At 42.0% G+C, this 26,149-nt stretch overlaps 2 protein-coding genes across 2 annotated transcripts in view; both read left to right on the top strand.

The window, feature by feature from the left end:
- The window catches only part of fhad1 (forkhead-associated (FHA) phosphopeptide binding domain 1), a 19,035-nt gene extending 6,451 nt beyond the window's left edge, over window positions 1–12,584 (top strand). Inside the window, exons 6-13 of the mRNA XM_064993524.1 lie at window positions 552–647; window positions 5,477–5,669; window positions 6,031–6,110; window positions 6,391–6,486; window positions 6,744–6,970; window positions 7,752–7,920; window positions 10,798–10,878; window positions 12,220–12,584. Of these exons, the coding sequence (XP_064849596.1) occupies window positions 552–647; window positions 5,477–5,669; window positions 6,031–6,110; window positions 6,391–6,486; window positions 6,744–6,970; window positions 7,752–7,920; window positions 10,798–10,878; window positions 12,220–12,393 (1,116 nt within the window). The 3' untranslated portion in view covers window positions 12,394–12,584. The remainder of the gene's footprint in view (window positions 1–551; window positions 648–5,476; window positions 5,670–6,030; window positions 6,111–6,390; window positions 6,487–6,743; window positions 6,971–7,751; window positions 7,921–10,797; window positions 10,879–12,219) is intronic.
- A 7,041-nt stretch (window positions 12,585–19,625) lies between these two features.
- The window catches only part of efhd2 (EF-hand domain family, member D2), a 29,054-nt gene continuing 22,530 nt past the window's right edge, over window positions 19,626–26,149 (top strand). The window contains exon 1 of the mRNA XM_064923108.1: window positions 19,626–20,209. Within this exon, the coding sequence (XP_064779180.1) occupies window positions 19,914–20,209 (296 nt within the window). The 5' untranslated portion in view covers window positions 19,626–19,913. The remainder of the gene's footprint in view (window positions 20,210–26,149) is intronic.

Genomic DNA, 26,149 nt, shown 5'->3' on the forward strand with positions numbered 1-26,149 from the left:
ATTAAGATAGCAAGCTGCCAGCCAGCATGTAGTGAAGGGCTGATGCGTTGTGTCCTATCGTATATTTTATGATTTGATTTGATTTGGTCTAATGTGTTGTGTCCTACCAGGCTTTGTCAGGTGGACCTGGAGAAGAGTCTCAGGGCAGAGAGAGAGATGAAGGAACAGATAACAAACCCAGAGCAGACCCAGCCTGTCCACTACTCTGTTGTCTCCTGCATACCACCACACACAAAGGCGAGTGGAATAACATAAAGGCCCATATTCACAAAGAGTCTCAGAGTAGCAGTGCTGATTTAGGATCAGCTTCGACTTTTAGATTATAATGAGTTAAACCCAAGGGGGAACCTGATCCTTGTACTCCCTACTCTGAGACGCTTTAGGAATACAGGGCCAGTGGTGTACGCCTCTGGTCCTCGAGGGCCGCCTTGTCTTCTGGCTTTTGGTGAACTGGTTGATTTAGATTTAGACCAGGGACACCAGGTGTTTGTAGCCTGGTCCCAGATGTGTATGTGCTGTCTCATCGACTCATATGGTGGTTATCATGCCAGACAACAACCATAGGAGTTGACTATGCTATAAAGGACAAACATATCTGGGACCAGGCTAAGAAGATTGCACTCTCCAGCCGCATTGATCAACTGAAGGTAAGAGAGGAATCAAATTAAGCACAAGGCACACAACAATATGGAAAAAATCTGCAGCATCATAGGTTCACCACACATACACATGAATACGTTACTGAAAAAAAGGGGTCTGATATTTAGCTGTCTGGTTCAGTAAACGCTGGAGGGTGCCTCTGTTTCCTCAGAGAAAAGCCTGTTTGAACAGGTTCTGCTGATAATGATCTTGTGCTGTGGTGCCACGCCTCTAACTCAGTACAATCAACACTCAGAGGAAGAGACCATCTCCTATTCCCCCTCCTATCAGGACACTGGAGAAGCAGGAGATACATTATATGACATTGTGCATCACTATGTTTAATGGCATGTGCCTCGCATCCTGACAACACACTCGCAGCACCTTGTCGTAAACCATAACAACAGTACAGTACAACATGACACGACTCCTCTGTGTTCCCCAGGGAACTCATTTATCTGCTGTTTGTCTCTCTGAATGGAAAATAGAGGGCCTCAACAGCTTCGTACTGCCCAGACATGATTTAGGCTTGTGTTTGTTACACAAACTGTATTTGTGTGTGTGTGTGTGTGTGTGTGTGTGTGTGTGTGTGTGTGTGTGTGTGTGTGTGTGTGTGTGTGTGTGTGTGTGTGTGTGTGTGTGTGTGTCACTCAATCACTCACTCACTTCTACAAAATAGCCATTCAGACTCTTGTTTTAGTACCCGTGTTATAGTCAATAGGCCCACTACAGTGTCGTGAGGATCAGGAACATTGCATTGTGCCAGTAGGTGATGCATTCGAACTTGCTGACTCACACAACAGACCACAATGACAGGCGTTGTGTCCCTGAGTGTGTTTCATACAATCAGCCACAGATCTGCAGTCAAGGACACTTGGCTGGAAAGGAGCTCAAGTCAACATCCACAGAGTCATTGAACTCAATGGAGGTGCATTTCTATGTATTTTTGACAAGTCAATATAATTTCCTTCGATTTCACTCATAGCAACACAAAGAAATCACACATCATAGTCTAGTAACAGCTTGGATCTTTTCATAAAGCACAGCCAAAAAGAATCTCAACCTGCAAGATGCCAGCAGTCAAATGATTTGTGCATTAACAGAAGCGCCATTGTTTGATATGAGTCAAAAACACAAATCTGAAACCTTAATTGTATAAAGGAATAATAGTGGATGTATAGCCATGATACCAGAGAATGGAGAATGAAATATAATAGATTAAAATATACATTTACATTTTTCTAAATTAATAATTTGTTAGTGAGATGTGTTCACGACCCGTGTATGAATCGCTTTATCTAAAGCTAGTGATCAATTGTAACAGGGTGTAGATGTGTGTCATATCTTTGGTGTCATAGAAGGACACCTCCCTGACTACTATCATAGTCAATTCAAATCAAATTTTATTGGTCACATACACATGGTTAGCAGATGTTATTGTGAGTGTAGCGAAATGCTTGTGCTCCTACAATGGCAAGAAAAAGTATGTGAACCCTTTGGCATTTCCTGGACTTCTGCATGAATTGGTCATAAAATTTGATCTAATCATCTAATTCACAACAATAGACAAACAGTCTGCTTAAACTAATAACACACAAACAATTATACATTTTCCTGTTTTATTGAACACACCGTTTAGACATTCACAGTGCAGGGTGGAAAAAGTATGTGAACCCTTGGATTTAATAACTGGTTGACCCTTCTTTGGCAGCAATAACCTCATCCAAACATTTTCTGTAGTTGCGGATCAGACCTGCACGACGGTCAGGAGGAGTTTTGGACCATTCCTCTTTACAAAACTGTTTCAGTTCAGCAATATTCTTGGGGTGTCTGGTGTGAACTGCTCTCTTGAGGTCATACCACAGCATCTCAATCAGGTTGAGGTCAGGTCTCTGACTGGGCCACTCCAGAAGGTGTATTTTCTTCTGTTGAATCCATTCTGTATGTATTGTCCTGTTGCCTCACCCAACTTCTGTTGAGCTTCAATTGGCAGACAGACTTCTGCAAAATGTCTTGATAAACTTGGGAATTCATTTTTTCTGTCGATGATAGCAAGCTGTTCAGGCCCTGAGGCAGCAAAGCAGCTCCAAACCATGATGCTTCCTCCACCATACTTTACAGTTGGATGAGGTTTTGATGTTGGTGTGCTGTGCCTTTTTTCTACACACATAGTGTTGTGTGTTCCTTCCAAACTACTCATCTTTAGTTTCATCTGTCCACAGAATATTTTGCCAGTAGCGCTGTCGAACATCCAGATGCTCTTTTGCGAATTTCAGACATGCAGCAATGTTTTTTTTGGACAGCAGTGGCTTCTTCCGTGTTGTCCTCCCATGAACACCATTCTTGTTTAGTGTTTTACGTATCATAGACTCTTCAACAGAGATTTTACCATGTTCCAGAGATTTCTAAAAGTCTTTAGCTGATACTCTAGGATTCTTCTTAACCTCATTGAGCATTCTGCACTGTGCTCTTGCAGTCATCTTTACAGGCACTCATAGGGAGAGTAGCAACAGTGCTAAACTTTCTCCATTTATAGACATAGACATATTTGTCGTACCGTGGACTGGTGAGCAGCAAGGCTTTTAGAGATACTTTTGTAACCCTTTCCAGCTTTACGCATGTCAACAATTCTTAATCTTGAGTCTAATGAGATCTCTTGTGTTCGAGGCATGGTTCACATCAGGCAATGGTTCTTGTGAATAGCAAACTCACATTTTGTGAGTGGTTTTTATAGGGCAGGGCAGCTCTAACCAACATCTCCAATCTCATCTCAATGATTGTACTCCAGGTTAGCTGACCCCTGACTCCAATTAGCTTTTGGAGAAGTCATTAGCCTAGGGGTTCACATACTTTTTCCAACCTACACTGTGAATGTTTAAATTATATATTCAATATAGACAATAATTTGTGTTATTAGTTTGTCTGTTGTTGAGACTTAGATGAAGATCAGATCTAATTTTATGACCAATTTATGCAGAAATACAGATATTTCCTAAGGGTTCACATACTTTTTCTTGCCACTTTTGTTCCGACAGTGCAGCAATATCTAACAAGTAATATCTAGCAATTCCACAACAGATACCAAATACGCACAAATCTAAGTATAGGAATGGAATAAGAATATATAAATATAATATATGGATGAGCAATGGCAGAGCAGCATCAGTTAAGATGCAATATATAGTATAGAATACAGTATATACATGAGTAATGCAAGATATGCAAACAATATTAAAGTGGCATTATTAAAGTGACTAGTGTTCCATTTATAAAAATAGCCGGTGATTTCAAGTCTGTATGTGGACAGCAGCCCCTCTGTGCTAGTGATGGCTGTTGAACAGTCTGATGGCCTTGAGATATAAGTTGTTTGTCTGTCTCCCTGTACCAGCTTTGATGCACCTGTACTGACCTCGCCTTCTGGATGCTAGCAGGGTGAACAGGCTGTAGCTTGGGTGGTTGTTGTCCTTGATGATCTTTTTGGTCTTCCTGTGACATCTGGTGCTGTAGGTATCCTGGAGGGCAGGTAGTTTGCCCCCGGTGATGCGTTGTGCAGACCGCACCGTCCTCTGGAGAGCCCTGCGGTTGTGGGTGGTGCAGTTGCCGTACCAGGTGGTGATACAGCCCAACAGGATGCTCTCAATTGTGCATCTGTAAAAGTTTGTGAGGGTTTTAGGTGGAAAGCCAAATGTCTTCAGCCTCCTGAGGTTGAAGAGGCGCTGTTGCCTTCTTCACCACATGGTCTGTGTGGGTGGACCATTTCAGTTTGTCCGTGATGTGTATGCCAAGGAGCTTAAAACTTTCCACCTTCTCCACGCTGTCCCATTGAGGTGGATAGGGGCATGCTCCCTCTGTTGTTTCCTGAAGTCCACGATCATCTCCTTTGTTTTGTTGAGTGAGAGGTTATTTTCCTGACACCACACTCCGAGCGCCCTCACCTCCTCCCTGGAGGCTGTCTCGTCATTGTTGGTAATCAAGCCTACTACTGTTGTGTTGTCTGCAAACTTGATGATGATTGAGTTGGAGGTGTGCATGGCCACACAGTCATGGGTGAACAGGGAGTACAGGAGGGGGCTGAGCACACACCCTTGTGGGGCCCCAGTGTTGAGGATCAGCGAAGTAGAGATGTTGTTTCCTATCTTCACCACCTGGGGTAGACCATCAGGAAGTCCAGGACGCAATTGCACAGTGTGGGGTTGAGACCCAGGGCCTCAAGCTTAATGATGAGCTTGAAGGGAACTATGGTGTTGAATGCTGAGCTGTAGTCAATGAACAGTATTCTTACGTAGGTATTCCTCTTGTCCAGATGAGCTAGGGCAGTGTAGTGTGATGGCGATTGCATCATCTGTGGACCTATTGGGGCGGTAAGCAAATTGAAATGGGTCTAGGGTGACAGGTAAGCTGGAGGTGATATGATCCTTGACTAGTCTCTCAAAGCACTTCGTGATGACAGAAGTGAGTGCTACGGGGCGATGGTCATTTAGTTCAGTTATCTTTGCATTCTTGGGTACAGGAACAATGGTGGCCATCTTGAAGCATGTGGGGATAACAGACTGGGATAGGGAGAGATTGAATATGTGTCCAGCTGCATTCTAAACCTTTGGGGTCTTATTTTTAGTGTGAGAGGCTCAACTCGTCCTCCTACTTTGTACTTACCACTCTTCAGCATTATACACATACTCAATCATTTGGTGATGCATCCAGCTCTTCCTTCATGTCAATTGACTTTTTGGCTACAACCATAGTCCACTTAGTGTTGTCCCCCACCTCTACTTCTGAGTTGTGAAATCCTGAGCTGAACCTCTCAGAGGAAAACCTCTAGACCCTATCATGACTTAAGAATATGATTCAAACGTCATTTTATTTCTCCCTTTGTGTCCAGGAAATGGCCACTGTCACTGCTCCTGGGGAGTATGCCAAGCAGGGGTCAAAGTCCAGAGGTTATCGACACAAGGAGGTGATTCAGCATCAGAGGGAGGCTCTGTCAGAGATGAGGGCCAGGATCGGAGCCTTGGAGCAAACATGGCCCCTGAGTAAGCAAAGTCAAAACTCTATGAATATAGAAAGAAAGCCTGCACACAGCATGTTTTGCTCCCATGTGATATAATTGAACACGGCAAAGGCTATTGCAGGATTAATTAGGGCAGGGACCAGGGGCCCTAAGACCCCATATCAGATTATCTCAGATAACTTTTTGTTTTTTTAAGTAGGGAAAATACTTTTTTTTAAATCTTAAATATGCTGCTTTTGTGCTGCTCTCTGTCTCTATGCATTGGTCAATGTCATTGTACATTGTCTATATATTTTATTTAAATGACTTAGGAGACTATAAAACTTTGTGTCCTCCAAAGTGTTCCTCTTCTCTGATATTTGGGTAAATGTTTGTTCCCTCAGAGCGCTTCACCCAGCAGGGGGCACCTAAGAAACAAGCAGGGAGTGAGGCGAGCAAACTCAGCACACCGAGGTCTGCAGTGGTAAGCACCTGACCCAGCCTGGTCTCATAGACTAACCGTAACATAGTAAACATAAATCCGGGAACTCAAATTAGTATGATATGTTACGTTTGGTATGGTTACATAAAACAGATGGTTACTTTTTTTCCATTGCAAAATGTATTAAAAGTTCTTAATTAAATGCACCCGATGAACACGTCCCAATACTCACTCTGCTGAGAAATTCATCTTAAAGCCCATGACTATGATTATCAACTTAGTATTGTGTAATGTCATATGTTACATGATCATTTCAATCTAGAGTGCCTGGCCACTCCATGGAGCATTGGGGGAAGAGACCCTGGAGCGCACAGCCAGACTAGACCTATCAGACGCCCTGGACCTCAGCGAGAGGACAGTGAGTGGAAGGATGCTCTCAGGGGTAGAGTGTGGGTGGCTCTGACAGTGTTCTTCAATTCTAACCCAAGAGAGCTACAGGGTGTGGAGATATTTGTTCTAGCCCAGCACCTACTTGATTCAACTAATCATTAATTACTCCTCTCATTCTGTCTTTGTCTCTCTCTCTCTTTGTCTCTCTCTCTATTTCTCTATTTGTCTCTCTGTCTCTCTCTATTTGTCTCTCTCTCTCTATTTCTCTCTCTCTCTCTCTCGCAGTACCTGGATCTGGCACGGGCGCTGTGCGAGGCTCTGGAGTTGAGCGAGGGCCAGCTGCAGGGGTGTATGTCCCTGCAGCACCTGCCCCAGGAGGAGAGGGCCAGTCTGGCTTCTTTGCGTCACGCAGACCTGGAGCTGCTCCGGAGCTGCATGGCCCTACAGCACAGCCAGGCCCAGCAAAGTGAAACCCTAATGCAGCAGCAGCATAGAGAAATGACTACTCTCAGGTAGGGAAGTAAAAGAAGGGAATACAGGGTCATGAACTAGATCCCTTTCCCCAATAGTGAATTTTCATGAAATTACTATAAATATGCCTGTCACGCCCTGACCATAGAGAGCCTTTTATTCTCTATGTTGGTTAGGTCAGGGTGTGACTAGGGTGGGTTCTAGGTTATTGTATGTCTATGGTGGCCTGGTATGGTTCCCAATCAGAGGCAGCTGTTTATCGTTGTCTCTGATTTGGGATCAAATTTAGGCAGCAATTTCCCCCAGTGTTTTGTGAGATTTTGTTTCTGTGTATTGGCCTGTGAGCACGCTATGACTTCACATTTCGTTTTGCTGTTTATTATTTTTTTGTGAGTTTAATTTTAATTAATGTGGAACTCTATGTATGCTGAGCCTTGGTTCGACATTCATTATAACGATTGTGACAATGCCACTTAGCAGACACTTTTATCCAAAGCAATATACAGTACAGTGAGTGCATACATTTTTATAATTTGTATGTAATCCCTGCAGAAATTTTACCAAATATAACTTATAACACACTCTTACCAACCAATCACCCGCTAGCTGCCTACCATAGGAGCAACACAAGAGTCAACTATTTATTTGACCTACTTTTATTGGTTGGTGTTTACGTAATGTGTCAACACATTTGATTGATGAGTAGAAAACCCAACTGCCTCAAGTGACTTGAAACAGGATTGTAGTTAGGTTGATTTGATCATTGATACGTGTCTATTACATCTGTCCTCCCCCTCTGCTTCCCTCCGCTCCCCCGCCCAGGGAGAGCCAGGCGGCGGGCCAGCAACTCCAGTCCAGGCTGGATATGCTGAGGACCGAGCTGGAGACGGAGAGCCAAGAGAGCTGCCTGCTCCGCGAGGCCTTGCGCCACACCCAGAGTCGTCTGGAACATGAGATAGACCTAAACACCAGGGCCGTAAAGAGCCGTAAGGTATAGAAAGTCGTAGAGCGGAGTGAAACACTCAACATACCCAGAGGCCTATTTGTTTTGTAACACATATTCACCTTGATGTACAATAGGTTGGACCAGGAGATCGGCCTTAAAACCAGGGCTATAAAGAGCCGTAAGGTATAGAAAGGAGCCTGGTAGAACGGAGTTCAACAGTCCAACCCATGGGGTGATTTGCTTTGTAACACCTAAAATGTATCTAGTCCAGCTAGTTAAACTTTGCTGGGTACCTGACTGTTTCTGCTTCATGAATGTTACTACTTCCAGGTATGCGTGGGTAGGTAGTATTTGGAAAACAACAGCTGTGGTAAAATTCTTACAGGCAGTGCCGTTGAATTCCAGTCATGGTATGGTAGGAATTGTGTAGTTTACCTGGGGCCATTATTAACAGAACAGACACAAGAACCTCACACTTTTGTTCCAGGTAATTTGCCCACCCTCAGACAAGCTATGCTGAGTCCATTGAAAATGGACATGACTAGTCGATTGTCCACTAAGCAAGTCCACACACACGACACACACGACTCACACGACACAGACAGACAGACAGACAGACAGACAGACAGACAGACAGACAGACCCTTCCTCAGGCTTTGTTGTGCTGTTCAAGCATGTATGGATTGATCAAAAATCAAGTAAGTGCTTAAGTAAGGTAAATTTCCATCTACGGTAATATCAAGTAGCTAGATAACTAACTTGGAACAATCTTAGGAAATGCTGATGGTGTCTCATTGGGATGCAGAATGGCAATTGACCATAGGGCTGAAGCTATAACCTAAGGCTCATTATTACATACAGTATGAGTCAATAGCATCTACAGTACCAGTGTTCATACAAGTATATACAGTGCATTCGGAAAATATTCAGACCCCTTGACTTTTTCCACATTTTCTTACATTACAGTCTTATTCTAAAATGTATTAAATCATTTTTTCCCATTATCAATCTGGACACAATACCCCATAATGACTTGATAGTTCCGAACTTCTTCCATGTAAGAATGATGGAGGCACTGTGTTCTTGGGGACCTTCAATGCTGCATAAAAATTGTGCCTCAACACAATCCTGTCTCTGAGCTCTACGGACAATTCATTCGACCTCATGGCTTGGTGTTTACTCTGACATGCACTGTCAGCTGTGGGACCATGATCCATCTGAGCTCAATTTTGAGTCTCATAGCAAAGGAATAAATTCTAAAAACCTGTTTTTGCTTTGTTCGTTATGGGGTATTGTGTGTAGATTGCTGAGAAAAAAATAAATATTGAATCCATTTTGGCATAAGGCTGTAACATAACAAAATGTGGAAAAAGTCCAGGCGTCTAAATGCTTTCCGAAGGCGCTTATAGAATATGTAACACAGCCATCCTCTTAAGGATTGGACCCTTTTTTCCCCATTTTCGCATAAAATTACATTCCCAAAGCTAACTGCCCGTAGCTCAGGACCTGAAGCAAGGATATGCATATTTGTGATACCATTTGAAAGGAAACACTTTGATGTTTGTGGAAATGTGAATTAATGTTGGAGAATATAACACATATCTGGTAAAAGATAATACAAATAAGAAACATGTGTTTTTTACATCTTTGAAATGGAAGAGGGAGGCAAAATGTAATATTCCAGATTTGGCGCAATTTCGATTTTGGCCACTAGCAGTGTATGTGCAAACTTTTAGACTGATTAAATGAACCATTGCATTTCTGTTCAAAATGTTGTATCAAGACTGCCCAAATGTGCCTCGTTAGTTTATTAATAAATTTTCAAGTTCATAACTGTGCACTCTCCTCAAACAATAGCATGGTATTTTTTCACTGTAATAGCTACTGTAAATTGGTCGGGTGCAGTTAGATTAACAAGAATTTTAGCTTTCTGCCCATATCAGATATGTCTATGTCCTGGGAAATGTTGTTATCACTTATAACCTCGTGCTAATCACATTAACCTACGTTAGCTCAACCATCCCGCGGGGGAGGGGGGGGGGGGGGCACCGATCCTGTAGGGGATATATAGTAGTCCAAAATGGTATTCTATGCAACAGCAATTATGTGTCAAAGGACAGTTTGGGCCATGGCTTAGGGTAGGGTAGGGTGTCATAACTGACACTTTAAAAAGGCTTTATACTCTGTGTATGAGAAGTATGGGACATGGCCTAATCTAGTGTGATTGTGAACTGACATTTAAAACAGCCATTTTATTCAACAGCAGATACTGTGTGTGCCAAAAGGCAATATGCTTTTACAGTGAATTTTAGAGTGGCCAAACTTTTATTTTCCACAGTCATGTTAACAAAACTACCTTGATTCCAGTCATCATAGTGGCCATTCTCTGGTTGTTTGTAGCATAGTGCCATTCATGTAAATTGACTGTAAGTTAACAGATCAGTAATTGAAAGGTATACTGTGGCCCCCGGGCCCCTCTGTCTCACTATGTGTTTAAGCTTAATATCTCATATCCATGATTAAGATGGACTCAGCTTAATGTGTCATTATGAATCAGGGTGAGGATTGGTATCAGCAGCATGTTTTCAGCATAATATAGCAAGTATTCAGCACAACCTTAATTAAGCGTAAAACGCTTCATATTAATAGCACTATTTTTATGGCAAGATCTGATGTGAAAAGATCTGATCTGATTGATCAATAGACCAATTAGTGGAAAAAAGATCAGAGTTGGGCTGCCTGTCTAAACGCAGCCTTTGTTTGCTTTCCTCCATTTTCACCCTCCCCTGTCTTCTCCTCTATTCCCTCATTCCTTCTTAACCTCCCTCCCTCCTTTCTCCCTCTCAAACCTCTCTTCCCTCCCTCTCATCTCTCCTCCCCTCCGTCTCATACCTCCCTTTCCTCTCTCTCTTCCCTCCACAGGCAGTGAGTGTGGAGAAAATCCAGAGGAGGAATGGGAAGACAGCCTCTCACAGCTGTGTCCGTACTGAGGCCGGCGACAAGGTGAGCCAGAGCCACATCTGGATAGACAAACAGACACATGATTCCTCTGCTGCTCGTATCAACTGTTTGTTTTTTTTATTCCATTTTTTATTTGACAGTATGAACACAATACAGAAAGACACGTTTGCATTGTGGAACTTTGTGAAAACCCATTCGATTGGGGCGGCAGGGTAGCCTAGTTGTTAGAGCGTTGGACTAGTAACCGGAAGGTTGCAAGTTCAAACCCCCGAGCTGACAAGGTACAAATCTGTCGTTCTGCCCCTGAACAGGCAGTTCACCCAATGTTCCTAGGCCGTCATTGAAAATAAGAATTTGTTCTTAACTGACTTGCCTAGTTAAATAAAGGTAAAATACAGTTTAAAAAACAAACAAAGGTGTTATAAAACAGCTGTATCCTGGGCTCCTATCCTTCTGACAGATACTGTTCCACCCAGCATACTTTCCCTCACTCTACACGCAGTGATGTCACTGTTTTAGTCCACAAACCGTTAACATCCTAGATTTACAATATACTAGTGTAAGTTGCTTGTCTGCTTGGTTCTGTTCCAAGGAAGTGGCTTCCAGATGAACTTTGTGATATTTAATGAATGATTATTTAACATAGTATAGTCATCCTATATTGTCTCTCCTCTCCATCCCTACCAATAACAACAAAGAATTGGTGGTTCTGACTTGCCGCTACTCCACACAAAAATCACAGTTTGTTGTTTGAAGTAAACATAGCCTACTGGAGGTACAGTTAGATGGGTATCTCTTTTCATGATCCTCATTACCTCAACCACTGGCTGCATGAGTCTGTCTACCACACTAGCATAATCTAAATATCAATAGAAATGTCACTGTCACCTATTAATAATTCACATGCACACAGAGGTGTAACACACACCCCCGCAGCAAAATGTATAGAATACCAATAAATGATCTTTAAAACTGCTGCATTTTCTCTCAGCCTCATGGCGACATTTATAGAATAGCAGGAGATTAGCTATAAAACTGCACATTTTTCTCTCTGCTTGTGTGTTACTGCACGCCCGCACACACATAACACACACACACAAACACACACTACCATTGCAGCCCCCAGAAGTGTTAATTATAGCTTCTAATGCTAATAAGGAGGGAGGCTAGTTCAGATTATCTGATATGGTTGGATTGGAGAAATCAGTAGGGTGGAAACCATACCTTCACTTATCCAGTCAGATGAATGATTACCTCAAGGAAGAGGGGAACGGAGGCTACATTTTGAAGATATTCCAATAGGGCCCCTGTCTTCCTCTGCCAAAAACACATTTCCATGGACTGTATAGAAAATGGATAATTAAGTACTCTTCTTCTGAACAGGCGACAGCGAAGACATCCAGCCTGCTGGAGAGGCTGAAGAAGAGGGAGTACGAGGTGGAGACCCTGAAGAGGCAGCTGGGGAAGAAGGAGTTTGGCAAGATGGCCTCCAAGCTGGAGCTGGCCATTGTACAGCAGCAGCCTCAACAGGCCCCACCACTGACAGAGCCCTCCTAATGTACTGTAATCCTGCCCTACACTGGAGTGACTGGACACCAGGGGCAAGGAGACCGGCTCAAGGGTCCTTTTGACTTGAACAGCGGAGGACACTCATTACTACAAGACTAGTGAACACTGCTCGTGTGCGTCACACCATAGAATTAGAAATATAGCACAGCAGGTCTACTTGAACTCACCGTCCCATTCAAGTCAGCGTCAGTCTATTTCATTGCTTCACGCGTACTGTACCGCTGCTTCTGGCCATGAGGAAGTTTCTGTTGGTGGCTGTATACTACCACACATCAGAGCCATTTGTTCTATATACTATATAGCTTTGCACCACATCGTAATGAGTGAATGCCCCTATAGAGATGATGGAATAGTCAATGCATGAGCATGTGGGTGCTAATGATGTGTGGTAGCTTTTCTCAGCTTCCCTCTGAGCTTTGAATGTAAAAAGTCTGTCGGGCTATCTGCCACAGCTATATTATTTTAGCCGGAACACTTCACAGCTCTTGTTCATCCATTCACCACGGAAAATGAGGCCGTCTTTATGCACGACAATACAAATGCGTTCTTCTGCAGACATTTCTGCCGATACAGTATAATATTTTGGTTGACACGTCATTGCGATATCTCAGCAATTTAAAAAAAAATGGCCAAGGCATCCATTTGAGCGGCTATTTTGGGAGTGTGAGTGCTACACTAATGACAGGAATATGCCCCTGAACTGCAGATACAAAGAAATAAGGAGTCTGTTATTCCCTCCTATCTGCAGTAGACCTCCTCCCCCACTCCCGCCCTCCTCGCTATGCCTCGAGGTCGTTGTGGTCCGTTATCGCAGTGGGCAGAGAGAAAAGCTGATTCATTTATTCATCATCAGAGCCTTTTCTTGCTCACAGCAGCACACAGTCACGTGAGCATAGGATGAGAGAGAGTGGTTTGTGTGTGTAGGTGCGTATGTGTATGTGGGAAGGTGTGAAAGGGTCAAGCGTGAGCGAGCATGCGCATCAGTGTGTTGTTTTGAGTGCGTGTTTGTGACGTGTGGCAGTGTTCATGACGTGTGTGAGTGAGTAGGCCTATGTGTGAGTCTGTCTCGGTTTGTTTATGTGATTGTGTATGTGTGCATGTGCAAAATCTATTATTCAGGATATTAATCCTCCATTGTTCTACATAAAGCAGATGCCACAGATAATAGAGCCAGTACATGGTTTGGTTTCTCTCTCTATTTGTTTGACTCAATTCCCATAAGGCAAGGTTCCCAAACTGGCAGCCTACCAAGTGATTTTATTTGGCCCCCCAAGTTTTCTCAGCAATAAAAATAAAAAAGGTTTATAATTATTATTTTTTTATTTTAATTGTTAGACATTTAAGACTGTAAAAACACCAGCAAATCAGTTCAAAGTCATTTTAATTTTGGAAATCTGTTCCAAAGTAATCTCACGCATAATGGAGAAATATATGTGATCGTATACAAATATAGGTTTGAAATGATTATGCTTTTGCGAAATATGATATCTGTTTGGGTTTTTTTGCGATCAATTTGCAGTCTACAAATTATTTATATTATTATTTCAAATTATTATGTTCCGGGCCCCTGACCGTCTGCTCGAGAAAATATTGTCCCGCAGCTGAATCTAGTTGATGATCCCTATCGTAAGAGATAATGAGGGCTACTCCTAAAAAAGCTTCTTGTCTTCCTCACTCACTGACCCAGATTTGGTATTTTAGTGCATACAAGCAGATGGTACAATTTTTTGGATGGTACAATGTTTCTTTGTTGCCTCCAGGCAAAAGGCTGCATCAGTCTGTCATCATTGCTCCTCTCTGATGTTTGCTATGGTCTACCTACCTCTATGACCATGTGCATCAGTATAACTTCACCCCAATGCATTACTACTTGTTCCGGTGTCTTTCAGACATGTTTGTCACTATGCACTTTTGTTTTTATTGTCTGGACCATCACAGACAAACCACTGATTCATCTCCAGACGCCATTATAGTTTGTCTGCTTTCATTAATCAGGATCAATTATGTCTGTTTTTAACATGAGCATGTCACTCACTGGCATTGGTATGCCTTTGATTTCAGCTGGCAGTCCACAGCGCTGTGTTGAGTTGTAGCTAATTATATGTGTTGACCTCAGCAATTACTGCTCCTTCTCAGTCAGCCCCTTCTGAGTGGACACAACCAGCTAATTGGCACTGTGCAGATTCCAGCGTGTTCCTTAAAGGCACAATCTGGGATATTTCCTGCTGTTCAATGGTAAAATCAATTCATGATCTTGTTCTTGAGGAATATAACTTCAACATTTTATGGCTTGTTTAGTCCTTACATTCGTAGCTGCGCCGATGAAGTTGGCAGTGGTTACATTTCTCCAGCTCCCATCCCTCAGCTTAAGTCACAATGCTACTGTTTGGGCTGAAACTTAACACCAGATTTTGGCTTTCATCTTTTTATAATCAGCAGAGTGCCCCTGGTTTGCACCATTGCCTTCGCAAACCGCTAGCTCAGCCACAGTCTCAGTGGCTTCCATTAGCAATGCTGAGTCAAGCTTGACCTCTCCTCACTGCTCATTTACTTAAAGACTATTCTGTTTTGTTTTATTATAATGTAGGCTATCTGTGTTGAGATTCATTCACACAGAGTTTGTAAAAGCATTGAGGTTCAGTTGACCTACATCTGACAGTATAAATAAGTATAAAGTATACATATGACAGTATTTTCTGATAAGCAGCCACTTCAACAATATATTATTACACTGAACAAAAATATACATGCAACATGTAAAGTGTTGGTCCCCATGTTTCATGAGCTGAAATAAAATGTATTTGTTTACATCCCTGTTAGTGAGAATTTCCCCTTTGCCAAGATAATCCATCCACCTGACAGGTGTGGCATATCAAGAAGCTGCCACAGATGTCGCAAGTTTTGAGGGAGCGTGCAATTGTCATGTTGACTGCAGGTATGTCCATCAGAGCTGTTGCCAGAGAATTGAATGTTCATTTCTCTACCATAAGCCGCATCCAACATCATTTTAGAGAATTTGGCAGTACGTCCCGCCAGCCTCGCAACCACAGACCACGTGTGACCACTCCAGCCCAGGACCTCCACATCTGGTTTCTTCACCTTTGGGATTGTCTAAGACCAGCCACCCGGACAGCTAATGAAACTGTGGATTTTCACAACCAAAGAATTTCTGCACAAACTGTTAGAAACTGTCTCAGGGAAGCTCATCTGCATGCTCATTGTCCTCACCAGGGACAGCAGTTTGGCGTCGTAACTGACTTCAGTGGGAAAATGCTCACCTTCGATGGCCACTGGCACACTAGAAAAGTGTGCTCTTCACGGATGAATCCCAGTTTCAACTGTACTGGGCAGATGGCAGACAGTGTGTCTTGTGGGCGAGCGATTTGCTGATGTCAACGATGTGAACAGAGAGCCCCATGGTGGCGGTGGGGTTATGGTATGGGCAGGCGTAAGCTACGGGCAACGAACACAATTGCATTTTATCGATGGCAATATGAATGCACAGAGATACCGTGACGAGATCCTGAGGCCTATTGTCGTGCCATTCATCCGATGCCATCACCACATGTTTTAGCATGATAATGCATGGCCCCATGTCGCAACAATCGGTATCAGAATTCCTGGAAGCTGAAAATGTCCCAGTTCTTCCATGACTTGCATACTCACCAGACATGTCAACCATTGAGCGTGTATGAAGGCGTGTTCCAGTTAACGCCAATATCCAGCAACTTCGCACAGCATTGAAGACAAGTGGGAAAACATTCCAAAGGCCAAAATCAACAGCCAGATCAACTCTATGCTAAGGAGACGTCTGCTGCTTGAGGCAAATGGTTGTCACCCCAGATACTGACTGGTTTTCTGATCCATGCCCCTATCTTTTTTTTTAAGTATCTATGACTAACAGATGCATATTTGTATTCCCAGTCATGTGAAATCCATAAATTAGAGCCTAATTTATTTATTTCAATTGACTGATTTCCTTATATGAACTGTAACTCAGTAAGACCTTTGAAATGATTTAATGTTGCATTTATATAATTGTTCAGTGTAAAAAGGTACAACATTTAACCCCTCCCATCACAAAAAGGTTCCGGTTCGAACATTTGCACAGGTATTCCTCAAATAACCTTTTTGAATCGAAAAGGTTGCCTCTGTGTGGCAATTTTTAGAACCCCAAAATGTTCTTCCAGGCTTCTTTACTTCTAAGAGTGTAATGTACTCTGCAGAAAAGAATCTCCTACATTCATTTGTTTGAACATGTTGCTCCTCTGTGCCTTGATATTATTGATTTTGGGGAGTGCCAGTGCAGTGTTGTTGGACATAAGGAATGGAAAAGGCTTTGTTAGACGAAAGATATAGGAACGTGCACAGCCTGTTGTGTTCATTAATCACTGTGTCTAGTTTTTACTTTACTGTTTGAAATAAAATAAGGTTTGTTATTGCACTGGGTCATGGAGAATACAGTATGCATACTAGATTTGCTTGTGGTACTTGGATATTTTTTTTTTAATTCAGTTGATTTATGATTATCGTTTTTCCATTTAGTATCACTATTATTATTGCAATGTATTGATAGTATTCATCCCTGTTTGCTTAATCAGTACTTATACTTGTTTGTTCATCTATTTGTGGTGCACTTAGAGATTGTTTAATTGACAATCACTGTCATTTGATTAAATATGTTATAAGCTGTTACTAAGCTGTTACATTTCAAGACTTCCTTGCTTTTTTGTCATAATGGCTAAATTCCTTTTTCATCCGACAGTGATTTTGATACCATGGTATTGAGAGCTTTGATCTTTCCTCCCATCTTCCTTTCCTCTGACGGAAATCCTCTCTATTTCTTGCTGCATTGCATTAGTTGAAACAAAGATTGTTCTCAGGGCAGGCCCGGTTGTAGGTAGATACTGTATGTTTGAGTCGAGTCAGGGAAAATTTTAGCATTTTATCTAGCCTTAATCTTTTTCTTAACCTAATTCTCCTAACCTGCCACGTTAATTCTCCTAACCTGCTGTGTAAGTTCTCCTAACCTGCTACAAAAAGTCAAAACCGGCAGACCTGCCCTGAGAACAGTCTTGGTTTCCACTAATGCGATACAGCTCTATTTTCTCCCATCTCGCTCCATATATGGTGTGACTCAGGTAGAGTGGGTGTTGCTGGCTGAGGCAGCCCCTCCTTCATAGATTCAGAGAAGCCAAGCCTCCCATGCGTGAGTCATAGCACATGACTCAGGGTGCGTTCCTCTGCTCAGTCGTGGCTTTGTATCAGCTAACCACATCAAATGTTATAGCAATCTGTCAGTTGACGACACAGTTGATGAAGTGGCATGCAACCATTGGTTGATGGATGCAACGTCTGAGCAGGGGAACACGACCTCAGATTGCTTATGGGTTTCACATCTGCTGATCTATTAAAATGTGTAATTCCAATTGTGAGCACAAATGTAGACCAGATTTTCTGTGTACAGAGCTACTGAATGGCAGATCTAGGCTATTATTTGAAAGGATCAAGAGGAAGTAATTGAGTCATTTAAATATGCTTGGCAGACAGAGATTGGACTATAAACCTCAAAGACAGATTTACAATACCTCCCACAAGTTGTCAGTGCAGCTAACTCTTTAATCTGTTACTATATTGTGGCGAATTCAGGGGTAGCTCTGACTGGGACTCAAACCCGGGTCCATCAATTGTCAAGCCAACACCTTAACCATTACGCCATCAGGTAGGAACTGCTTAATGAGGTCGCTAGATGTTGTGTTAAGGTCGCTGCAATATTATAATACAGTTTAATACACAGGACAATTATGCCAGTTTAGATCCATTTAAAATCTACAAATGTTGTGCACAAATTTGTTTACATCCCTGTTAGTGAGCATTTCTCCTTTGCCGAGAAAATCCATCCACCTGACTGGTGTGGCATATCAAGAAGCTGATTAAACAGCATGACAATTAAACAGGTGCAACTTGTGCTGTGGACAATACAAGGCATTTCTAAAATGTGCAGTTTTGTCACACAACACAATGCCACAGATGTCTCAAGTTTTGAGGGAGAGTGCAATTAGCATGTTGACTGCAGGAATGTCCACGAGATCTTTTGCCAGAGAATTGAATGTTAATTTCTCTACCGTAAACTGCCGCCAACGTTGTTTTAGAGAATTTGGCAATACATCCAACTGGCCTCATAACCGTAGACCACGTGTAACCACAATCATTCTGATTGGCTGTGCCTGGTGTAACGGATGTGAAACGGCTAGCTTAGTTAGCGGTGGTGCGCGCTAAATAGCGTTTCAATCGGTGACGTCACTTGCTCTGAGACCTTGAAGTAGTAGTTCCCCTTGCACCGCAAGGGCCATGGCTTTTGTGGAGCGATGGGTAACGATGCTTCGTGGGTGACTGTTGTTGATGTGTGCAGATGGTCCCTGGTTTGCGCCCGGGTATGGGCGAGGGGACGGTCTAAAGTTATACTGTTACACTGGCTCCTCAGTGGGTGAGCCTATGCCCTCACAGGCCCATCTATGGCTGCGCCCCAGCCCAGTCAGGTGAATTCCATAGATTTGGACCTATTTAATTTATTTCAATAGACTGATTTCCTTATATGAACTGTAACTCAGTCAAATTGTTGAATATATTGCATGTTACATTTAGATTTTTGTTTAGTATTTCAAGAGTGTAGCGTTGAACGTTTATGGGCAGAGAGTTTTGTATACTACTAAAAGTGAGTGTATTCAAACTAAGTGATCATTTTGGCTGGCCATTTAGGAATAGAGTAGGTAGAGTAGAGTAATCTGGTGTTGTGATTCCATGACACAATTCAAATGTATAACCTATATAACCAGCATGTAAAGCGTCAGACAAAGTTCCCATATTAAACACCTGTGTGGGGCAGGTATAACTTCATTTAGGACACACTTTGTGGGTAAAGTAGGCGGTCTGAAGTGAACCATTCTGTATCTGCCTGACACAAAATAGTATTATTGTAAAGGATGGGGATATATATAATCCAATGCGTGGACTATATTTATATTTTTTGGGGGTCATGGAATTTTATTTGTAGGTGCGCGGTCATCATAGCACACTGTGGCAAAAAGGTGAAGAGCTTTTGACACATATGTCAGGAATATGCAATACATGTGCTTTAATCTACATTTGGTGACGTTGGACATTCTTGTCATGCGTCCCTTTAAAAGGCGTGGTGACGGGATTGAAAGCCAACCTACGTAGTTGGCTGTCAGCGTACTTCAGTGGATATATTCACTCGATTGCGATATTCGTGCGCCTCGCTGACGCTGTACAATCGTACACTGTCCTTGCTTGCTGGAAGAGGATTCTGATATTTTCCAGTGTAATTAGCATTCCAGAATCATTCCGACTGTCTACACAGGAGTAAACACTCAGGAGACCGGCACATGCCTATGGACCGCAGATATTGCCGTGGTGTATGCGCTCTCGGTGTCTCATCTGTTTTGTAGTTAACGTTAGATACAGCAGCGTTTGAAACACACATTAAAATGGCCACAGACGAGCTGTCGTCAAAGCTCAGCCGTCGGCTGCAGATAGAAGACGGTGCCGAGGAACCGGTGGCCGTTGATGAGGGTGATCAGGGACATGAAAACGGTGCGGGTGAGGAGAAGGCAGCCACAGCGAACGCAGACTCTGAGTTGGGCGCTAAACTCATGCGGAGGGGGGAGTTGAACGACGGAGTGGGTGAACACCATCAGCCGAGCATGAAGGTCTTCAACCCCTACACTGAGTTCAAGGAATTCTCCAGGAAACAAATCAAAGATATGGAGAAAATGTTCAAACAGTGAGTTCATGTTGTCAAAATATCAGCACTACTTAATTTTTTTCTTTATTTTACAACCTGCCCTAGAATTTCAAACGACTAGCTCGGGGATGGGCTTCTCCAGTCCTTGGGGGCAGAGTGGTGTCACACTCAGGCTCCCGAGGACTGAAGTTGCCCATCCCTTGACTAACTAGTTGGCTTTGGTTTAGTAGAATGTCAGAAGTGCAGTGTCTCAAACTCGGTTATTTTCCCAATCAGGTATTGATTGACACTTGTTGAGCAATGCACTGTTCAATCGATAATTCCCCTTGAATGTCGTTATTTAATGTAATCAAATTTGATTGGTTCACAAGATAACCTCTATATTTAACAAACTCTAGAACAGCTCAAGCTATGACTCTCTGAACAAGTGTATGTGATCAAGTTTTTCATGAATTCATAGAGCTGTGTCAGTGCTGCCCCACCCATTCTCTCTCGCTCTCTCTCCACTCCAATTTGTGAGTGTTGTAGCATGACAGCCTAAACCCATAGTATAGGATGGCATTGTGATGGTATCAGTATTTTTCATGCGAACTAATTTAGTCTCAACTATCAGCATACTCTGGTTCATGCATGTACTTTAGTGTGAACAACCTGTATAAATATGCCATCTGAAACCTTTTTATCAGACCAATGTACACCATAACTTTGTACATGATCATGTACATGCCTTTTATGATACAAGGTTACTGATGCACTTATACTATACCTCTTATGTCACAAGGGTAAGTAAGGGATTGCCACAAAGCAGTATGGAGCTGACAAACATGCAGTCCTTCCCCTCTGCACTGTTGCACTGGGTACTGTTGTGGCCGCGCCAATTATGTCTGACTAATTCCAATAGAAAACCACACAAATGTCCTACCGGGAGTTGAAAGCTGAAATGGGGGAGGGCGGGCTAGGGGGATTTTTGTTAAAGCCATTCTGGGGTTGGTGCCCAAAGTCCCTTGTTCAGGCGAAGGTTCCCACTTCCCAGTGCCAACCCGATGACAGATTGTCCTTTACAAAGACAAGGGAGTCTGGGAGAGGGATTGCTGGTGCACTGGTCAGGGGGAACTTTGGGAGAGGAACTGTCCCACACTACTTAGTTCTGCTTCCCCATGGCCACACCAACAACAGCCCCTTTGTTAAATGAGCAGCGATGAATGCAGAACTCGTTCCTAGAATAGAACTTGGTCAAGAGATGTGTGAGTGTCAGATCGGACCTGAAATATCGGTCTCATCACTGAATGCTGCCACTCCTGCCTTTTGACATGATTACAAATTGATTATCCCAGGAATCTGTATTAGGCCTATTGTGGAAAATACAGTGGACCGGACCATGGGCAATTCCACAGGAACGGAGTTACACTAAGACTTTGTTTCACATTTCAATTTATGCCAAACATGGTTTGTTCAAAGTTTTTAACAAACCATACACCGATATGCAGAAGTCTACTCTGCACAAATACCACTGAAATTTTACTAAAACCCATTTACTTGAGGAACAGTGCAGAATCAGAATTTGGTAACAGAATGACAGTAAAATATCCCTCAGTTTGTGGCCACTTTTTTTTTTTTTTCTCTTTTTTTTTCAGAAACTTAAATCTACTCGGAATTAAGATTTAAAAATATGTCTGCAGACAGAATGGGGTGTCAGCTAATATGACACCTTGACTTAATGACGGCAACATAATAATATGAGTCCTTGATCTGTACTATACAGATGCATTCTCTTCATGGCAATGTATTCTGAATAGGTACACAAAGGTAGAAACATGTAATATCCTCCTATTATTCTACTGTTATTCTAATGAGCTCTGCCTCCAAAACAAGACCAAATTTGGTTGGTCCGGAATGGACCAAATCTGTACCAATCATAGACATCTGTTTCACAAGTGTGGGTGTCACAGTACAGCCCAGTAGAGCGCAGTAATGAAACGTAGCGTGGAGTATTACTTTATACTGTACTCTACTCATCTGAACTATACTCTACTTTTTTTTACTGTAGAGTACTCTACTGTGGTTTGTGACTACTATGAATTCCTAAACAATATGATATGTGAAAACAAACTAAATGCTAGGTCTTCCTTTTTACTTGTTAATTTTGTGAACTTTTATAACCCTCCCTCATGAGGGAGAGAAATTGTTGGTTTTTGGTAACAAAATGATGAGACACTAGGCAATATTTCTTAAACTTACAGAAGGCAAATAATTTCCCCTGAATTAAATGATAATTAGTTGGCAGGGTTTAAATTCTAATGCCTTAAGACTTTTTCTTGTAGGTGTTATCAAGACCCCTTTTCCATGTTTTACCAGAAATCAAAGTGTTCCTTATTCCAAATATTTAGGATAAGAAATGTTTGAAACATGTTTATATGCCTTAATAAAACATAAATTAGTGTTAGCTTTCATTTGACATGATACTATAAACTTCACATTGGTGCTCATTGGTTCTTTAATATGGAAATGCCCTCATGCATAGTTGCCATGGTGCTTACTGCTGAATCAGCTAAACAAATTCACAGGTCTGTCAGTGGCATTAAGTTTTTATTCAAAACATTAAAATAACTGTGTGTGGGGGTGGTTAAGCAGTGCTTGACTAGATCTGTCAGGACTTAACAGTTACAATGGCGCTGGGCCAGCACCTATTTGTTTACATTTCAGACACCATTGAATTGGTCTGTAAATCAAAACTAAAGTCTAAGACTCTGGATACTTAAAGCTATTTGCAAATAATTGAGCCCATAGCATTGCTACTGTACCTTATGGCTTGTCTGTATTTTAGACAGCAGAAGGAAATTGTATTACAGGGGACACAGTATGGGAATCCATAGGATAGCATGGGGTGCACACTCCCACTCAGTCCTGGCATCCTGCCCTGAGCACTTTTTTTTTATTAAGAGGTCACACTTATGACTTTGATACTCAGTGTAGGCTACTCATTACGTACTTCATATTTTCAGTCCAATCAATGCAATGTCTACCTAATTCTTATGTGCTCAATATGCGGTCACTGTCATTGGTTTCTGTATACAGTACAGTAGGTTATTCACCCTCAACTACGTTTTAAGCATTGGCAACCCTATTTGGCTGCATTCCACTTCATTGTGCTTGACTTTAAAAGTCTGATAGAACACTTGTACTTTTTTGATTATAACTTAATAGGACCTTTTTGAAATATAAAGCTTTTAACACATCAACTCTGACTTCATTACACATGGTTTCTATTTTGATAGTGCAGGAATTTACATTGTTGCCTCAAGCATGGTGATACATGGTGATGCCTGAACCAGAACGACATGAATGTCTTTGTTGCTTGGTAGTTACAATATCACGTAGGCCTAACTATATTGCAAGACCCTATTGAGAACCATTTTGTTGATTTGTCATCAGTCACTATTTCCAAGCCTTCTCTTATGGTAGCCAAACAGTTGGCATTTCAGATTGAAAAACTGACTGTTTATTTCTCTCCTTATTATGATCTGATTGACAATACACCTTTGATGGTATAAGGATAGTGTTAGGAATAGGAACATGTACAGTACCAGTCAAAAGTTTGAAAACCCCTGGAATGAGTAGGTTTTCTTTTATTTGTACTATTTTCTACATTTTAGAATAATAGTGATGATATCAACTATGAAATAACACATGTAATAAACAAATCAAAATATATTTTAGATTCTTCAAAGTAGCCATCCTTTCCCTTGACAGTCTCGCCTTTGCCTTGACACTCTTGCATTATCTCAACCAGCTTCATGAGTTAGTCACTTGGAATGCATTTCAATTAACAGGTGTGTTGTGACAAGGTAGGGGTGGTATACAGAAGATAGCCCTATTTGGTAAAAGACCAAGTCCATATTATGGTAAGAACAGCTCAAATAGCCATAGAGAAATGACAGTACATTACTTTAAGACATGAAGGTCAGCCAATCCAGAAACATTTGAAAGTTTCTTCACGTGCAGTCGTAAAATAACATCAAGCGATATGACAATTGGCTCTTATAAGGACCGCCACAGGAAAGAAAGTCCCAGAGTTACCTCTGTTGCAGAGGATAAGTTAATTAGTTACCTGCCCAAATAAATGTTTCACAGAGTTCCAAGTAACAGATACATCAACTGTTCAGAGGAGACTGTGTGAATCAGGCCTTCATGGTTGAATTGCTGCAAAGAAACCACTACTAAAGGACACTAATAATAAGAGACTTGCTTGGGCCAAGAAACACAAGCCATGGACATTAGACTGGTGGAAATCTGTCCTTTGGTCTTGAGTCCAAATTGAGATTTGTGTGTCTTTGTGAGATGCAGAGTAGGTGAACCGATCTCCTCGTGTGGTTCCCACCGTGAAGCATGGAGAAGGTGTGGGGGTGCTTTGCTGGTGACACTGCTGGTGATTTTATTTCGAATTCAAGGCACACTTAACCAGCATGTCTACCACAGCATTCTGCAGCGATACACCGTCTCATCTGGTTTGGGCTTAGTCCCACTATCATTTGTATTTCAACAAGACAATGACCCAACACACCTCCAGGCTGTGTAAGGGCTATTTGACCAAGGAGAGTGATTGAGTGCTGCATCAGATGACCTGGCCGCCACAATCACCAGACTTCAACCCAATTGAGATGGTTTAGGAGGAGTTGGACTGCAGAGTGAAGGAAAACCAGCCAACAAGTGCTCAGCATATGTGGGAACTCCTTCAACACTGTTAAAAAGCATTCCAGGTGAAGCTGGTTGAGAGAATGTCAAGTGCGTGCAAAGCTGTCATCAAGGCAAATGTTAGCTACTTTGAAGAATCTCAAATGTAAAATAACACTTGGTTACTACATGATTCCATATGTGTTATTTCATAGTTTTGATGTCGTCACTTATACCATGTAGAAAATAGTACAATTTAAAGAAACCTTTGAATGAGTAGGTGTCAACTTTTGACTGGTACTTTATATGCAACTCACGGCTTCAATTGAGTTCCTGTTTTTCTATATGGCGTACAGCTTTTTGTGGCAGGTGATTTTTATAGCAGTTCTCCTTTCATGTCTGTCACGTAAAATGTCTTAGCAAATCCATGGTGGAGTTGGTGGAGTTGTCAACTTCAATTATATTTCCCGTGCTTTTAAGTGTGACAACATAATTGGTATCATCCCGAAACACAATTAATATCCTTCGTTTTGAATCATATTCATTATTGACTCTTACTTGATGAATTTTTGATCACCAGTGACTTTTTAATTTTTTTTTTTATTACATTTAATGTTTTTATCAATGAGCCTCCAGGCTTTTACCTTAATTGTGTTGTCAAGTAGGCAGGTTTTAACTAGCCTACAATACCAGTTCATTGTACAGGCACACATTGCATCGACCACAATGTTGCAAGGTATAGGCTTACATTTCCTTTTAGGCTAGCCCAACAGTAGTAGGCTATGTTGCACAATTCTATCTTATTTCGCAGTGATAACTACTTTGCTACCGCCCAGCAACCAATCCAGGTAAACGGCTACCAGTGGACAAAGTATAGCCAAACAGCAACGGACCAGCCTCAGAGACCCGGGGTCTGTTCAGATAGACATAACGTTAGCATACAGAATGTTCAGGTGGCAATGTGTTGTGTAGAACATAAATTGTCAGAATAGTGAATCGTTTCAGCTCTGAAGGTATGTTTATATGAAACATTCAGAGTATTACACGTCCCTTAATACACCCCTGAGCTGCTGTTCTGTCCACATATCTGGTAGGGATTATGGAGGTGATGCTGGGCTGGTCGCTAGATTGATAGATGGTATTAAACCCCCTTCCCTGTCTAGCAGAGAGTAAGCAGATAACGATGGACAGACAGGAAAAATACTGGCTGGCAGACTATGTTTATACCAGTAGAACAGCAAATGTACTGAAACAGTGGGTGGTATGGGTAGATCTGTCAGAATGCTGTAGCAATATACACGCATAGAA

Source organism: Oncorhynchus masou, chromosome 18 (genome assembly GCF_036934945.1).
Source record: "Oncorhynchus masou masou isolate Uvic2021 chromosome 18, UVic_Omas_1.1, whole genome shotgun sequence".
NCBI classification, from domain to species: Eukaryota; Metazoa; Chordata; class Actinopteri; order Salmoniformes; family Salmonidae; genus Oncorhynchus; species Oncorhynchus masou.